The sequence below is a fragment of the Anguilla rostrata genome, chromosome 7 (assembly GCF_018555375.3).
Source record: "Anguilla rostrata isolate EN2019 chromosome 7, ASM1855537v3, whole genome shotgun sequence".
Taxonomy (NCBI): Eukaryota; Metazoa; Chordata; class Actinopteri; order Anguilliformes; family Anguillidae; genus Anguilla; species Anguilla rostrata.
Genome location: NC_057939.1, coordinates 20,492,167 through 20,510,939, shown reverse-complemented (window position 1 = coordinate 20,510,939; position 18,773 = coordinate 20,492,167). Strand labels below are relative to the sequence as shown.

Sequence of the window (18,773 nt, the reverse complement as noted above, 5' to 3'; positions counted from 1 at the left end):
CACGGGGAACACCTCCCAAGTGTCAGCTGTTCTCCTTAAGAGATGCTTTGTGTGATGGGACACATATTGGTATCCTCACAAAGTTTTCATCCATTTCATCCAACTTTCTTGTGTTTTTCTTTTGATAAAAGACTCTGTGTGGTTAAGTGAGAACAGCCGACAGGAAATCCATAGATTTAAAATGTTCCAGGGATTGAAAATGTTTTTTTTTTCTTTTTTAGTTTTGGGTATTGCCTACAGGTTGTGTGAGTGTGTGTGTGTGTGTGTGTGTGTGTGCACGTGCGTATTACTTTTTCCCTTTACCGTAGTCACAAGATATAAGACATTGTTTCTACTCTTGGTTTCTTTGGCCAGTGATGGTAAGGGCTGTTCATGTAACACAGACTGCATCAGACTTGTTAATAATGCTGATATCTCTCAATAGGTGGACAGTGTGTGCTTTAGTGTAACTCCACTACCATCTGCTGCTCCACAGTCTCTCTGCCTCTGTCCTGTGTAGATGCTCTGCATTATCATTGACCCACATTCCAGATTGTGCTATCAGCTCCAATATATACACACCAAGCATCTACCCAGCTGTGGCCAATGCAATGCAGAGAGATCTGGTTTTAAAACACACATCTAATGGTTTTTTTATTTTTTTTTAAATCCTGGATAAGACACTGTGAGCAATTTAATCTTTTGCCAATGGTTTCAGTGACAGTACACGTCATTTGAATAATCAGTGTGTGAAGAGAGCCATCTGGTGGTTAGAACCTGAATTTATGGGCCCAGCTTCAGGATTGACTGAAAAGACCTTTCTTGTGTTCTAGATCTATGGCCAATGAAGTTTTGAATAAATCTCATTTTGTGAAAAAAACAGTAGCAGAGAGCTTATTGCACACAATACACTTATGCACTGCTTGCACTGAAATATGACAGTACTGTGCATGCTTCAGTGCGACTGTGTACAATAATTTATGTGGACCAATTAATCTAGGTTAATTGGTTGGAACAGCAACATTACGAACGAACACACACACACACACACACACACACACACACACACACGCAGGCACACACACACACACACATACACACACACACACGCACGCACACGCATGCACACACACACAAGCTGATTTTGACACCCCTGAGCTAACACTGTGTTGCAGCTGTGACATGATCAATCTTCCCTGCGAAGCCCAATAAAGACGGTGCTGAGGAAGTGAGACAGCCCAGGGACAGAGACAGACACCGCTCTGTGCCCAAAAGAACACAAAGGCTAGCAGCCCGTTGGCTGATAACACTTTATTCATCACAGTGGTGGGATTACAGCAGTATTTCCAGGAAACATTTACATTTTCAGGATTCCATTTTGACTACATTATCAATTAACGTTAAACAGGCCTTCCTCCCCCCTCATACTCAACTTTCTTATTGAAATTAGGGAACTCCTATACAGCTGCTCAACAGCAAAAAATATATTTTCTGAGGGAAAGCCACAGGTGAAGCCAGAACTAGAAAATTACAACAAAATATAATTTAAGGCAGAGGTTTCCAAACATTCCAACACAATAAAACAACCAACTTAATGAGTGAACACAATGGCTCTAACCACCACTATAAAATGTAATCTAATACCAAGATTTTATCAGCATTTGCACCAATTACAGCTGCTTAGTTTCATTAGTGTAAGCTTCTGTGGAAGGTGCATAATCAGTTTTAGTACAGGCACCTTGCCAGTTGCCACATGCTGATAGTAAGCACCTCTTTAAACCCACCAGTGGATCTCCAACCATGAACTGAGAAACACCGCTTGTAGGTGGAAGCAAATCCTTGGCTAAAAATCTGGCTTCGAACAGATTCCAGCTCTGAACATACAAGCTCACCCCACTGTGCTTGACAGTTGGCTTTCAAATGATTCAGACCTCATGCTCATAGAACTCCATTCACACAAAAAGCTTCTCTACTCACACAGTAAAAGACACGCAACAAATGAATGATTCATGAAAAGTAAGAATGAGGAACAATACCACAGTTCTCTAAAAGGGATATACATCTACTGTATTCCCTTAGAGCATCCATGTACTGATTTTTTTTTTAAACACAGGTTTTAAAAAAGCATTAAATAATGGTAAACTGACTATTGCTCTGATTTTATGGCTCTGAATTAAGGCTCTATATTTCTGTCAATGTTAGACTACAAATCCATGAATGGCTATGTGCTCATTGGTAAGTACGAGTACACAACAGAGGACGTTTTTTAATTATTTGCATGCGTGTGTGTATGTATGTGAATACATGAAGGTATATGAATATTTCCTGTGTTCAAAATAATTTAGTGGGAGGAATTTCATTCATGATGAAGTACATCTAGTATAGCATACGTGTATTTTGCAGATTATAACTAATCGGAGAATGTGACACCTTCTCACTAATCTGAAATGCGTTGAGGCCAAACACACAATGGACCCCTTTGTGAGGAGCGTGACCCAGCCCGCTGCTTTACTGCACATGTGGTGATTCCTCCACTGTGGCCCCCCTCACATTCGTCTTCCCTGGGTGACAGGCGAGCCCACAGGTGCACCGTGACAGAGCGCAGCAGTTGTCCCTGCGTGTGGAGAACGCTTCATGAATGCGTAAGCCATGCCGGCTGCCATGCTGTTTTTCCATAGGTCCACCGGACGCCGGAGCTCAGGATTACAGGAGGCATCTATCAACTGTGTCTTCTGGAAGTTTCTTCCTTCCGCGAATGCGAGAACACCTGTGCTGGTTTTCTCAGATGAACAATAAGCCAGTTGTGTAATAAATTAACGTTAGCATAATTCCCAATGGCTGCGCATGTTGGTTCACTGTAGAGGTATATTTATATTTACTGTCCATTGGGTAAATATATTTACATATACTTACTGTACATTGTCTACTGTAGTGAAAATAATGTGCATCTCTGTTACATGAGACACACGCACAAAATATATATAAGGCATTACATAGTTACCGTGGTGAACTCTGAAGGTTAAAGGTTACGTGCCATACACCTCAGTACATTCAAACAGCGCAGCATCGTAACACGGTAGCACACCTCTTCCCCCGCAGTGACGCTACTCTATCCTGGCAGATAAGACGGGGTTGAAGAAGAAGTCGAAGGCGAACTTAAAGGCTTGCTGAGCCGTGCCCCTCCAGTCGGGCTCGATCTTGTACTGCTTGCCCACGGGCACCAGCTTGGAGACGCAGTTGAGGCAGTGGATGGCCTTGAGCTCGAACACCGGCCATTTGCTGCCCAGGCGGCCCTCCAGCACCGTGCTGAACTCCACCGTGCTGCCCGCCCCCAGGTTCAGCAGGACCTTCTTGAACTCGTTGCTGGCCTTGAGGACGATGTCCTTGGTGGCGTCGTCGTCCTCCAGCGTGCCGTTCCGGCCCTTCCTGTCCAGGGGCATTCCCATCGTCACCTCGAACTTGTAGCGGTCGAAGCGCTTGATGTGGCACTCGTGCTTGGCCAGGAACTTGAGGCGGCACAGCTCGTCCTCGTGGAGGGTGGCGTTCTGGGGGTCGCAGGCCGGGTAAGCCTCGCCGTACAGGCAGCGCATCCAGTCGCCCACCAAGGCGGGCAGCAGATTGATGACGGACTGCGCCCCGTTCTCGATCTCCGTCACCCGCACGTACTTGAAGCGGCCCGTCCAGGTGACGCGGTGGCCCTCCAGGTGGCTGCACAGGATCTGGGTCTTGGCCATGTTGGACTCCTTCCAGGCCCGTGGGCCGCAGGTGAAGCTGTACTGCTGCCAGGTCAGCGTGGAGTTGTACACTTTCATGCCCTCCGAGCGGTACACGTACATCCAGCAGAAGAGGATGATGGCCGAGATCCAGACCAGGATGAGCTTGACCACGCTGCTCTTGGACAGGGACTTGAGCACGTCCAGCAGGGAGAGGCTGAAGCGCGTCCACAGCCTCAGGATGACCGGGATGGCGCACACCACCAGCGTCACGATCATCTTGGTCAGCTCCAGGGCCAGGAACCACTTGATGACTTGGATGACCAGCACGGCGGCCAGGGCCAGGGTGAGCACGGGCAGAGCGAACAGGAACAGGAAGTAGCCAATGCAGGTGCGGATCAGCCCGATGCCCGTGGAGTTCTGCAGCAGGACCACCGAGAACTCGCACCACATGAAGCACACCAGGTAGGGCACCAGGAAGCAATAGGTGCCCCTAAAGTTGCGCATATGGGCTATCCGAAAGAACAGGTAGAAGAGGTACATGTAGAGGAGGCACGGGATGCTGAGCTTCAGGACCACAAACTCGCTGATGGGCACAGTGAGGAACGTCCGGCCCAGGAAGCGGGCCAGGCCCATGCGCTCGGGCAGGAAGCTGGTCATGGCACAGATGGAGGAGGCCACCTCAATGACCATGGCCTGCCGGGTGTAGGTCTGCGCCGACGAGCTGAGGCTCATGTAGCTGGTGATGGTGAAGAAGATGGCGACGGTGGCCAGCTCCGAGCAGGGGATCCAGGTCTTGTCCGCCACGGGGAAAGAGAAGATGACGAAGAAGACGGAAGCGATGAAGTACAGGTAGGGCTCCAGGTGGTTCCAGCCGAAGTTGGTCTCGGCCTGCTCCATGTCCAGGCCGGGCTCGAAGCGGGTCAGCAGTGTGGTCAGAGCCCGGAAGTTCTCCCAGGCCTTGCTGTTTTGGAAGACCCGCAGGGTGCAGATCACCATAGAAATAAAAGAGAGGTAGAAGATGACCAGGGGAATGATGAAAGCGAAGAAGTCGATGGTGAGGTTGCTGATGATGAAGAAGAAGATGAGGGCGTTGACGTGGTGGGTGGGGATGATGGTGCTCAGCCACTGCAGGCCAGCGCGTGATGCCCAGTCGATCAGGTGCTCCTTAATCTCCATGATGGCATGAATCGGGTACTTCAGAATCTGCAGAACGAGAGGCGAGGGAGCAAAAAAGCAGGCATCAATTAACCATAAAAAACAGTCTGGATTATTTAATCCAATTTTAAAGGAATGTTAATTTTTGTGTGTGTTACTTCATTCAGGGGAAGGGTTTTACCAGAAAGTGGGTTTTAAAATCCAAAGTTCTTCTCAGCATTGTGCTGTTGTCATTAATGTCCAACCTCTTGCTCCTCCCTACACCCCATCTGGACATCAGCATTTTCCGGCAGATTGACTCCGTCGGCGGGCTGGGCTTTTTGACTCCCAGGGCCCCCTCGGCGGGAACCGGCGGAACGCGGGCCATGGCAACTGGACCTCCATTCTCGCTCCACTTATCATCAATAGGGGCCTCCTTCAAAAGCCACCTGCTTTAGACTTCACCTGAGGAGCCCGCCCACACTCCCTGCTACACTGACCTATGGGACGACTGCGCTGCATGCGGATTCCTGATAAGTGTGAGGCAGCTCAGTGACCATGGCAACATTTGCTTAACTGACAGCTTTTCCCATAATGCACAGTAATGGAAAATGAATATATATACCTTGATTTTTTGACTACAGTAAAACTGCAGAGGGGGACTTAGTAAGAACCAGTGAAGAAGTAGTCTGTTAAAAAATGGAGGGAAACAAATATAATACTATGGATAGAAGGATACTCGCTCAATGTCCATCGACAAACCTGAAGGAAAACCTGAGTTGTTCAGGGTCAGAAGCTCTGTGTCTGCATAGACTGTAATTGCTGTCACAATGAAAACTACGACTGACAGGGGCTAGGATACCCTAATATCCCTCCATTGGACCACTTCAACTTAACTCACATCATCAATGTGTTTCTTTCATTACTTGCTTAGAAAAACACACAGGCCTAAAATTTCCAACAGTGAAAAAGGACACATAAAGAGACTAAAAAAGAAAATAAACCACATTAAAGAAAGAATTACATTTGCCGCCATGGCTACAATCTCCAGAGTCAAGCAAACAAGCCTATGAGCGAGCAAACTCATGCCGGACAAAATTCTGCTATCCCAACCGAGTACGCGTCATGCCAAAAGGTGTTCAAAAGACCGAACAATCCATTCACGCCAGTCCACGGGCACAAATGACATGATTCAGAGAACTCCACTACCCAGGATGCAAACCAAGAGGTCCGTCAAGACTTAAACAATGCAGATAACTTGCAGCAATACAGTGTGGTGGGAAATAGGCCACGCCCCTTTGTTTTCACCACGAGGCACTGTCTACACCCACAAGGCCGAACAGGTCAAGACAACCGTGGGTGAAGTAGACCACACACCCATTCCAATCGTTCTCACAGAAGGTTGCGTGCTGAAGGGGAGAACGGTGTGAGTGCGGACAGCTGAACCATTATCACTGGAACAGCGAGGTTAGGGTGGCAGGCAAGCCCTTCCGATTGGGTGATTCAAGACACGGAGTGCAGGGAGACGGCACAGTAGGGAGGGTCGTGGTGTGTAGCGAGTACACGGGTCACGGGCAGGGCGGGGACAACAGATCCACCCAGGCAGTAAAGGGGGGAGGGGGGGGGGGGTGCCGCACAGTGACCGTGCCAAACCGCTTGCATTTTTTCTGGCGCCATGGCGTCGGCTTCGGCTCTCGTACCTTCTGGTGCAGGGGCAGGTCATCCGGGTGCTTTCCCGCCATGGAGTCGTCGTCATCGTCGTCGCCCTGGTCCAGTTCTGAGGACGGGGCGATGCCCTGTGCGTACTTTTTGGTGATTTCCACGAAATCATCCAAACCCACAAATTTGCTGGCTGGAGCAGATGGAAACAGAGGGGAGGAGAGTTAGACTGAGAAAAAAATGACATTTTTTGACTCTGAGTACTCTCCACATTCATCTGCATGCATAGAATGTTCACACAGAATGTCAGACATTCATATGCATTCAAAGGGTCACCGCAGGGTATTAACAGAGCTATTGACTACTGTATGTGAAAGGTCACAAAACATCATAGGTATCTAATCACACAAGTATTAAACTAAAGGCCATGAATGTCAAGGCTTGTAACTTAAGGCAATAAGCTTCATGTGTTGAATTCGAGTCTGGAATGCAAAAGCCAGTGAGATGACAGAGCATTAATGCTATTAATCTCTCTTTATAATGCTGACTATTTATGGATGACTTTCAGTGAAGGTAAAATTGTTTAAAGAATCTGACCCAGCTAAGAGGTGAAACCAGACTCTGTGATACAACAGGAATCATGACTATGACAGTCTTCAGGAAAAGGTAGGAGGTATTCATAAATATACACTTGTATGGTTATTTTACGAGTTAGCACCTCACATGCAGACTAAATTACTCAGAGAGGTGAAAACCTCAGGCTTCACCACAATTCTGATTCTTGTGACCAAGGTTCAATATTTGGCAATATCATAAATTTTGCTATGATATTACCCAATACTATAGTAAGAATATACTAAGAAAAGGTCAATATACAGGATTCCACCTAACACAATACTGTTATAATGTACAAATGGAACCACAATGAGTGAGAAAAAAACGTATTGACATCACGTTCAACAGAAGGAAATCGGCACTAGCGCGAGTGATGAGGTTGAGTCGGAAATGTAAACTATGTTGCTGGCAACGTTAATAGAGAGCGAACTGCCACAGGGTTATGGACAAGTAATAAGTATTTTGCTATGATTCATAATGATATGGATTGATTTTTGCATATTGAGTGGATCGGATCATTGGCCTTTGAACCGATACATTGATGTGGATGTATGTTACATCCCATGTATCCTTACACCGCTAATTACACTTTTTATTGCAAATATGAGGTTGTTTCTTGTTTGTATACCAACCCACAAAGTGGAACTAAAATCTTGACTTTTAAATTAAATCAGACCTAAATAGTCATTACCCTAAAATGAAAGCTATTTATAGTGGATCTTGACATACACATTCTCATTCTTAGGCTTGGTGACGACAGACAGCATCTATAAACACACACAGTGGACCTTTAAACACACAGTCTGATTCTTACACTCAGAGGTGACCAGCGTCTCCAGAACTCTCCTCTGTTTCTGCAGCGAGCTGGAGACGGGCCCTGGCTTGCCTGGGGCATCTGTGAGGAGACGCAAAGCACATGTCCAATCCGTCTGCTCCCATTTGAGTAAACATCCAATCCAAAGCCTGTTTACATAACCCTTCTGCCTCAGATATTCATTCCTGCCTGTCTGCCTTCCTTAACATGGCCTGCCCATTCAACAGAAACACTGTCACTTAACATAACCTCTTGGGCCGGCCCCCTGGCCCCCCACCCCACCCCAACAGTGAACATCATGAATGTACAAACAGTGTGGGGACTTCACACTTCCCTTAAAACGATCACGTTTCATTCATACTGATAGTTATGGCCATTACTCATTGCTGGATTCTTTCATAGGCAGTCATAATGAGACTAATGACACTTCACAGTATCAGTCCAATCAATCAATTACATTTTTTTGGGATATCAGTCTTCAAATAACCTTTAATATTTACATATAAATATAAACAATTCCAGGAATAGGAAAGAAGTACTTTAAAGGAGCTTCCCAGCAGGAACACATTGCGTTTACCATACCATTGCCAGGTTTCACTTTCAGTTTGAACCATACAGACCTCTTAATGAGGTGAACCGATACTTCTGTACCCTCCCTTTGGACTACGCCTTCCCATGACCGAAAGACGAGCGCCGCACATGGCGCGTAACAACGTGCGGACATCCGTACCCATGTCGGCGTCGACCTGCCCCACGTTCTCCAGCATCTCGGACACGGCCACCTTCTTCTTCTTCTCCGGGTTCAGCTTCCAGTACATGAGCAGGGCGGCCTTCCTCACCGCGCGCTCGAACTTGGTCTCCATGGAGAGCTTCTTCACCTCCTCCACGTTTTCGGCGGTGATGCCTGCGAGAGACACGGCCATTGTTCCGTGGAGCACTTCCACCCTCCACACCACACATTTGACAGGCAAATTCGGCCGAGTGTGGGACAATACGCAACGATATTACAGCTATTAAATTAAACAAAACACAGCACCAAGTGGGTCAGTTTTAAGTTCCTGTCGCACTTCTCCCTCCCCTGAGAGACTCTGAGTCATATAGTTTGTTCCAAAAGGAAAAGGGCACTGTGTGCTCTTTGATTTAACCTGGTAGATCTACAGGAAACTTGATGACCATTTTCAATGACAGCCTGGGGAATCAAAGTGAATGAAGAATACAAGAGATTGTGCAGCCAATGAGATCTTGGAATCAATTTGTGAGCTATCCTCTCATTTCCATCAACACTGTAACAATACTGCAGTTACTCTACAATGACTGATGATTTAAAGTGATAGTGCTCATATTTGCTCCTGGATCTTACAGGATTTCACAGATTTTATATGAACCAACAGAAAAAAAACTACAGAATACCAGCAAACAAAACTTCACTTCCCAAGTGACCATGCTCAAAACACCACACCCACCTTTCCTCTCCGCCAGGCACCGCTGCAGGAGCCTGACGGCATCCTTGCGGCCATTTTTGGCCGCCTGAACCAGCCAGCTGACAGCGTTGCAGTTGTTCAGTTCTTCATCCTCCTGCTCAGCCAGCTTCAGGTAGTATCTCCCAATCTGCAAAAGACCAAACACAATGAAGAACCTGGTCTCACATCAACTCATCCACCCAGGGTAGAGCTAAAAACAGAGAGAACGTTACCATTAAAGAAGAGCCAACCCTGGACAGGATATTTAAGATAGGGTAGAGGTCCAGGAACTGAGCTGGTAACCAGATGGTTCCCTATTCATTTTTTTTAAATCATAATTCTCACTGACATCATTGACTTTAATGAGGAGTGTATGGAACATTGAATCATAGGCGAATGAGGGCTATTCCTTTCCCTGGAAGACAGTCCTCAACGTGAATCACCTGAGTGACTAACCGCACGCAGATATGAGCAATAAGTAAAATATGTTCCTTGTAATACACCCACAATAAGAGCCTTAGCTCAGCTGATATTTATGCAATACAGAAGCATAGTATTCTTTAAGTATCTTTATAGTATCTGCTCCCTGAGCGGTTATACTGTAGTAGTCAAAGACAGGGTGAATGCCCAAGCACTGTCTGAGTTAATAGCAGTCTAAAAGGAGACTTACTGTATGACTGCCATTCCTCAGACCTAGTGAGTTCCGCCACAACCCAGATTGGAATAAAATCAGTCAAATGCGATATGTTTCAATTGATCCATATTTTTGTAATCCAAGAGACTCAATGAAACAGAGGAGATGGAACATTCCGCACACAGGCAGCAGTAAACTGAATGAGCTAGTGCGTCATATTCACTGAAAATTTAGAGGCCATGTCTTTACTACAGGCCTAACCACCATGCATGATCATACCTGACAGGCTCAGTACAAGGGACCATACCTCCGCGAGATCCTTCCCACAATTCCTTAATACGTCGGGTATAATGGTAACATCGATAATCACTGTGAAATGTGGACCCAGTGACCGTTTCTCTTCTTAGCCTGTAGTTCTACAGTACGTCTCAACATTATTTGGCAACAAAAGAACTCTCTGACACTTTAACTCAAAGCCTCACATGCACAGATACAAGGTGGCCAAAACCAGCCCCCTCTTCTCCCCCCACCCCCCTGTCAGATATGAGGAGAGAGCTGAGCAGTTGTTGGGGGGAGGGGGGTCACTCCTGATCAAGCGTCCTACAGGAATCTGCCCTTCTGCGGAAAGGGGTGAAGTTTTGAGAACAAGGTGGTTTTATCTTGCAGAAAGGTAAAAATAGACCTGCGACATGGATCAATCCACATCTGTCGCCTCGAAAACAACGCTGACACGCGTCCTCAAATATGTCTGTCCACCGCGACATCGACTGCGGAATTCGGCCAGGCACCCCGTGACTGGCGTTCAGGCATTTCGCACAGCCGAAGCGTCACACGGGCAGCCAGGGCATTTTTTCAAGAGGGGGGCTGCGGTGGGAGGTTGTTTTCTAAGAGGAACCTGATGAGTCAGCATTCCACTGAAACGGGATAACCTTTCTGTCGGGGTGGAGACACAAATATCTTGTGTCCATCAGAGACCACAACAGCCAGAGCCTCTCCGCTCAGAGCAAACATCCTTCTCCCTCTCAGATTTAAAGCACCAGACACAGCCAAAACACCAATGTGGAACCACATCTATCTGGGTCAGCTGGACATTGAAGCTAACTGTCACAGTAGAGACAGTAGTGATGTAAATCTACAACAACCAAAACACTTTCAATGGTAAAAACACTTAAACTGTTAAATATACTGTAAACACACAGTCATGTTTAAACTGGAGATTTCCAATTGTCCCTGTATTTTCAGACAGCAATTGACCCTTAGCAACCGGGTCAGCGTGGGAAGGCCTTACGTCTGTTTGGGCTTTAGCATCTCCGGACTTTGCCTTCTCCTCCAGCTCCTCGAACGTCAGCTCCTCCTCCGGCTTGGTTTCTGCACACACAGAAAGAGACCAGGTGTTACAGGTACTGATCATTCACATATGTCTACTTCACAGGTACATCACAGGTATGTCACATGTAGCCATGACTCAGAAAGTCACCATTAATCTCTCAACCTGCCACCTAATCAACCCCTGATTTAATTGGCTAAAAATAGATCTCTCCCTATCCACCTTAGCTAATGTGTGGTGAGCGTTCTAACGAGCACAAAATGGCTGCCGTGCATCACCCAGATGGGTGCTACACATTGGTGATGGGTGAGTCCTCATCACTGTAAAGTACTTTGAGCATTTGGAAGTGGTTTATAAAAGCAATGACTCATTCAACAATGCTTTTTTTCTCACAGACGCATGCATCGTGGCCTAGTTCTCCTCCAGTACAGGACAGCACAGAGCAGCACGCGTTCCCCTCCAAAGAACACGCTGCCACCTGCTACTTTTCCACACTACCATCCAAAGATCAATCAATACACAAGTAAAATGGATACAGACAGAGAAAAGATAGAGTGGGCAAAGAAAAGAGAGAGGGGAAAGGAGGGACAGAGGAGAAAAGGAGGCTGGTGACTGGGCATCCTGCTGAGCGCAGGTCAGTGAAGGTTTCCTTAGAAATGAGCAGAATGATGACGGAGCTTCTACTCAAGCGGAGGAATCACACGGACAGCACACCAACAATGATTAACCTACCGCTCTGCGCGACTCATGCATTATGAAACCATGGCATGCTCACACAACCACAGCAACAGAGCTACAACAGCCTCACAGACCTGCTGCTAAATCCTCCCCAGATGGGGGCTACTGAAGATTGAACAGCACTGAGTCAAAAGATGGGAATGCAACAGAGTTCCATCTCCCATAATGCTCTCCTGAATGCTTCTGTGCACAGTAACCTCTCTGATCTGCTTTACACAGGTACTGTATGACCATATGAGAACATTTCCCACTATGTGTGTTAGCCAAGTAACCTTGTTCTCTGAGTGAAAGATAAGCTAGATAGGTACAGAACCTATTTCTAGATCAAATTACTAAACCTTGGTTAACCATTCAGCTGTATAAACATACAGCCTACAGTGAAAATCAAAGTCATGTAGGTCGTGCTGGCCAAGAGATGAGTGCCACACAGATAAACATTAAGTGAAAGGGTATCACAAAGATCTGATTCACGCTGGGTAATTCCCGCAAACACAGACAGCCTTGCAGACAATACCGAGCCCCTGCAGATCGATCCGGCTCCTTCTCTCTCAGCGTGATGGAGGTTAATAACCAATACCGACACAGCGTGAGGATAATCTCTCTCCATCAAACAGGTTTGGGAGATCCAATAATGTGTGCACTCACCCGACAGGGGAGAGACTGAAGGCAAACATCACCCAAAAAAAAAATCATTATTTTAATAGCAGGGTTCGATATTTCCCTGTCAGAAAACGAAAAGCAATATTCCTGCTGCTCAAACAGAAATAATCCTTACAGATGGTGAAGGATGGCCACTATTGATTTCCTTTTCAAGGTGAAACAAATTCATTCTGACTGCCTCCCCCTAGACATGTATACACGTGTAATCCCTGCACGTCCCCACATTCACGTCACCTGAGATGTATGAGAAATTCCGGAAGACCTCCTGTTATTTATTTAGTACTTTAATATATCCAGTCTGGATATATGTTCAACCAGAATCCAAAGACAGGTTCATGACATAGTTCATGGTAAAGCTGTGAATCAACCTTCAGCTTCAGTACAGTTAAGACTTTAGCATAAAGCGCAGAAATACAGCCTTTATCCTTTGTTCCATTGAGCTGAATTTGTCAAGCTTATGTGACCAAGCCTGGGATGACATGTGGTGCTGAGCTATCCCACAATTCAGTGGGGCAATCTGAAGAAAGCGGTTATGTGGATCAACCGTTAAAAGGGAGGCGGGTGTGGCATGAATAAGCCATGTGTCTGTTTCAGAGATGGGTTAGGCTGCAGAGCCCAGCAGGAACACAAGAGCATTTCAGATTAACTTATCCTCTAGGAGGCGCTGTTCCGGGCAACAGCAAACAGAGGCCTTCCTGTTTGAATGAATGCAGGATGTTGCTGCAGTTGGTTAATCCGTGGAACAGCTGGCCTGCGAGCTCAGTGGTCCATCAATCAGCCAGCTCACGGAAGAGTCACATCATCAGACCATGTGGTGCTGTCGGTCTCGGCCAGCCTATCTGTCCGTCTGTCTAAAAATAGATTACTGTCCATGGCAAGGCTGTCCAGCCCTGTTCCTGGAGATCTACCGTCCTGTAAGCTTTCACTCCAGCCCTAACAAAGCACACTTCATTCAACAGCTAGAGATCTCATGGAGCTGCTAATTAGTAGAATCAGGTGTGCCAAATTATGGTTGAAATGAAAACCTACAGGATGGTAGATCTCCAGGAACAGGGTTGGTGTAACCCTGGTCTATAGTAAATAATAATCTCCTTTAATCACCCCAACATCAAACGGGCACGATTCTGAGATGGTTTATGCCCTTAAAAATAAATTATACCACACAACCAACAAGGCCTTCATATGGATTGTGCTGCAGGGCACAAGGACTGTCACATCACATACGACAGATATGTTTTGGCTTTTTTCATTTAAAGGCATAGATAGGAGGTCAATATATTTCCAGAAGTAAAAGCAGCTGTTGAGTCAGCACAGGCTGACCACTTCCTGTCCATTTGCTGTATTCAAAGGAGAGATGCAGTTACTGACCCAGTGAAGCTTGTTTGAGTCCCAATGACAACTCACTGGATAAAACAGTTCAGGAACAGTATTCACTGCACCCTGGACAATTTAAAGGGGCAGCTGAATCACTGCCCAAAAACAATATGAAAGAAAAAAAAAAGCTCTAAATTCATTTTTTTATTTCAGGACATGACACACTCCAGACCTACTGAATAAGGGTCTCACACCCATGATAATGAAATCCATATTAAAGACCATCACATGCCAAGAAAAGAAGGGGCCACTATTCAACCCTAACCCTGCCACTGTAGCAGTGTGTAAATATGACCTCACCACGATTGCATCAGTGTGTTAAATCATATCCCATTATCCCTCTCCCCTTCCATGGCATCCAGTTGCAGCTGAGGAGGAAAAGGGGGCGTGGTGTCATTGTCATTTTTTCCACTGACTGCTGTGTCACAACCGGAGGTCAAATCCCATTCGAATCCTCGCACAGCATTAATGATACTCGTACTGTGAAGGGGCAGGAGTGCGGGACTGCAGTAGAAAGCCGCCATTACGGGTCGCCCGTGTCAAAAAAGCGTCCTTCTCCACAGGCCAATAACGAGCTCACAAAGCACCCAAAGCACCCCCACTCCAGGGCACACAGAGCCGGTCCGTGGCGGCCGTTAAGCCGCAGAAATTATGTCTCTCCCCCGTGAAGCGACATGGCGGGGGGAGAAAAGCTGAAGGTCAGTGACGGCAGGGAAGACGCATCTGTGAAATACGACCCCATCGCACGCCTTTACAGCACAATGTTTATCAGCTTAGCAGCAGACACAAGCCCGGTCCAGCACGGCTAGCGCCGTACCGTAAACGCAACCCGGCCGCACGGCTCGGCTGCTACTGAAGCGATTCCGGTTAAGTCCCCCTGCTCGAGGGAGCCAAGGTGGTGGTCCTGGAGCCAGAACTCAAACCTGCAGCCCGACAGCTAATCTCTCAGGCCGTGAAGATCGCGTGGATCCGGCGAGCAGACACGCCGGCTTTGGCGTTCCTCTCGCTCGGGAGGAAGCGCCATTAGCCCCGAGCCGTATCCGGTTCCATCCCAGCATTCCGCTGACGATTCCTGGCAGCTGCAGCCGCATAGCACAGCCATCGGAGGGAGCTCTTTGATAAACTGTTTATTCAACGCGGTTTGATTCACTGGAGGGGGACCAACTCCTTGACCCACCACGGGGCTATCAAAGATAGTAAATTCGATGCCAACTTCAGCTTTTCAGCTGATCAGAAGCCTGCTGTTTTCTGACAAAACAAACTTCCTTTATTTATCTTGAATACGTAACTTTTATGTGTACAGCAGATTTGCAGATGTAGGAGTGAGATATCAGTCTGTGACTAAGGCCTGTTTTCTTTGCAGATGTAGGACTGAGATATCAGTCTGTGACTAAGGCCTGTTTTCTGCTGACAATGTACATCCCATTCCTGAATTTCAGCTTTACCAAGTGCGCCTGACCTAAAATAGTATTAAGATTGACATAAAAAAACAGACTTCTAATGTAGTGCATTAGAGGACAAGGAAAAGGTGTCTAGCAGCAAGAGGAGATGGTGTGATTTGTCTGTGCTCTGAAATTCTAGTCAAGTGAGGAGATTATGGATACAACTGTGTATTCCAAATTATGAGAAAACCAAAAGTTTTGACTAAAAATGGTTTAAAAACCACAAGAGGGCACAGGTGACCCTGACACCCAGCCTGTATGGAAATAAAAACAGGCCGTGAGAGAGGTGTGTCTTGGTGAGTGTTTAACTTTCCCATGCGCATGTAAGCAAATGATGATTTGCCTCTGCCTCAATTCATTGAAAAACACGAATGGAAAGCAATCTAGTTAGGTCACATGATGTGGAAGGAATAAGTAGGACAATAATAATTACAGAAATAGAAACAGAGAGTTAAAAAAGACATGGAAGAAGAAGTGAGAGAGCTTTAGGAAATGGGAGAACAGAAGTGAAACCTCTCAACAGCACTGCCTGCTTCTCAACATCAGGCTGTGAGATCACAGGAATCTGAGTTTGCTTCTACACGAAGATCACTGAAGGATCCACCGTGATTCCGCAACAGTGAGGAGAAGCCCTGGCACTCCTACATGCTGCACAGAACACTTTCACAGGAGATGGACCCAGACATTCTCCTTTTCCATTGTAGAGGAAGAACGAACTAGGAGCATAAAGCTGCCTGACCCAGTACACAGTGCTAGTGTAACGCTTTTCCACTGTATTACAGACAACCTAAGGTGGATGACATCACATCGAACACTGCGGTCTGCACTAGTACCTGGGCTGTTTTAAATGGATGCTAATATTACTTATACTGACATATTGGGCTGCGCTCACCGGCTTCAGGCTGCTGTGCACGTCGCGGGGACCCTCCAGGTGAATCCATGTCCGCCGAGATCCGCCTCTCCTCCACCACGAGGGTCTGGGCGAGCCGCGCAAAGCCGCTGGCCGCGTTCAGTTGAGAGCGGCCATGCTGAGGGGCGGGCCTGGCGGGCGGGCTCTGGGGGGGCACCAGGCGGGGGGTGGAGGCAGGCGGAGAGGGCGGAGATGCGGGAGAGCTGGCGCAAGCAGCGGCGGCCGAGGGGGTGGGGAGGCTTGGGGAGGGCGGAGTGACTGGAGGGGTGGAGCCAGTAGCCGTGGCTGGGGGAGTGGGCAGGCATGGGGAGGATGGAGAAACAGGAGGGTTGGAGCGAGCAGCGGCGGCTGGTAGAGTAGGGACGGCAGGGGGAGGAGAGGATTTGGCCGCCGTTGGGGATGGAGAGGCTGTTGAAGGTGAGGAGACTGCAGGAGTGCAAGGACTAGATGACGCAGGGGGGATTAAGGGGGTTGGAGAGGTTGGTGGTGTCCCTGGGGGTGGAGGGTCAACTTCCATCTTTCCTTAAAACATAAACAGTTGGAAAACACTTTAAAATTATACACTGATATTGTAAAATAACAACAAACTCCCAGTCACCACACCTCCTCACTCCTCCCCTACAAGGATATAATTTGTTGATCACATGGTACATAAATTGTACATAGCCATCTGGTTCACTTCATACAAGGCTTCTACACAGTCACTCTGCTATAAACTGAGCATTACATAACACCATAAGCCATTACTTTTTGAAATATCCTGACCGTCTTCTTATAAAAAAATAAAGAAATTCTAAAATCTTTAGTTATTCACTTAATGTTATGTCTGCTTCCTTAAAAGGGAAATTGTTCCATTAAAGAATTGATAGCTTCGATGTACTTATTTATTTCCAAAAGTATGCTACAATTTACTCAAGCAACTAACCCACTAAGAATGAAACTCGAAAAAAAAAACAGCTCGGCGTTACAGGTAGCGTGTGCTAAAAAAAGGACTTAGGAAAAGGAACAAATTTAACTACTGAGTTCCCCAACCGCTGCAAAAAAGAATACGCAGTAAAAAGAACAATCAGTATTCAGTACTGTGCAACTCAAGTACTGCGGGGGGTGTACGATGAGATTAAACGTCAGCTGCAACAAGAGCGCAGTTTGGGGGGGGGCAGGACGTAAACTGTGCCTGTATTGTCACTGCGAAGCAGCTGGCACTATACCAACTGGCATGGTCATTTTAGCCCTTTCCGCGTTTCATCAATTTATCTTGTTTTATGTACGCGCAGGAGCTATCCAATATTTTCATCCAATGACAACCCACAGCACCATTCCAAGTACTCTACCTCCAACAAAAAACAACAGTGACAAGCAGTACAACATGGACCTGGTATGCAGAAGCAAGAGCAAAGCAGTGAGTACAAGACAACTCAGGAAACTCTTGTCAGCGTTACCCTTCTCACGCATTTATATGAAATTAGGTACGCAAATTCGAGGATGCGTACCTAATGAAATGTATCCATAATTTGTATAGTTTAAGTGTATAAACTCTGACTAATTTCCACATTCACACTCAATGTATAATACATAGCCAACCGGCTCTGCTGAGAAATTAAAAATAACATTAACAATCCCGCCAAATAGCGTATTGGTTAACCAATTTACCTATATTTAGCTGACAACAGCTATGTACAATACTTAGATGAGATAGCTAGCTAGTTATAAACTGACGCCATCTCTGTCACACGCATGTTTTCCATCAGAAAATATGCAATACTTACTGAATAGTTCAGGGGTAGTAGGTGCCGTTTAAACATACAGTGACGCTGTGATTCTGTTGTTTACAAGCTGAGCTGGCCTAAGTATTCCCCCATTCATTCCATTTCACTTCTGCCAGCTCAAGACCCCGTTGCAGTGACCTAACCTGAATGATGGGACTCGACAAGCTGCTGTCCACGATCGTCCACAGCTGTGAATGGGAATGGATCTGCCCACTGGAAGTTTCATAGATTCTCATTGGACACTGTCTGTGACTTAATCGTCATCCGCGTTTATGATTGGCTTTAGCTGCAGGAAACTACAATTGTTTCCTGAGCCTTGCACCAGACATCCACAGAAGATGTCCGGATATTCGCTTTAGCAGAAGCACTGAGTTATGAAGTAGAAGGGTGCAAAGTACACGTTTAGCTGACTAGCCTGTACAACGAGTTTGGATTCATATAACATATCCTACACTCTTTGACTGAAATAATACTTTTTCCATTTCCAAGCGAAGTACATTATTTCAAAACGCCTTTGCAAAAAACACCAGAGTATGTACATTAAT

General features: G+C 46.5%; 1 protein-coding gene across 2 annotated transcripts; it reads right to left on the bottom strand.

Annotated features, from left to right (window-relative positions):
- Positions 1 to 1,275: 1,275 nt before the first annotated feature.
- On the bottom strand, positions 1,276 to 18,771 carry LOC135259335 (wolframin-like). 2 transcript variants are annotated; one of them, XM_064343579.1, is made up of 9 exons: positions 18,229 to 18,771; positions 16,445 to 16,984; positions 11,300 to 11,379; positions 9,381 to 9,525; positions 8,648 to 8,821; positions 7,918 to 7,998; positions 6,530 to 6,681; positions 5,032 to 5,265; positions 1,276 to 4,898 (listed from the first exon to the last, which is right to left on the bottom strand). In XM_064343579.1, the coding sequence occupies exons 2-9, from the start codon at positions 16,977 to 16,979 to the stop codon at positions 3,084 to 3,086; spliced, it is 3,216 nt and encodes a 1,071-aa protein (XP_064199649.1). In that variant the 5' UTR covers positions 16,980 to 16,984; positions 18,229 to 18,771; the 3' UTR covers positions 1,276 to 3,083. The 2 variants fall into 2 exon arrangements, with proteins under 2 accessions (XP_064199649.1, XP_064199650.1); XM_064343580.1 differs by lacking the exon at positions 5,032 to 5,265.
- Positions 18,772 to 18,773: the final 2 nt, after the last annotated feature.

Coding starts and splice junctions, on each gene's coding strand:
- LOC135259335 (XM_064343579.1), bottom strand. CDS start 16,979: ATGGAAGTTGACCCTCCACCCCCAGGGACACCACCAACCTCTCCAACC. Junction 5,266..6,529: donor ACCTGCCCCTGCACCAGAAG/GTACGAGAGCCG, acceptor TGGCTTTTGAAG/GAGGCCCCTATTGATGATAA. Junction 4,899..5,031: donor ATTTTAAAACCCACTTTCTG/GTAAAACCCTTC, acceptor CTCGTTCTGCAG/ATTCTGAAGTACCCGATTCA.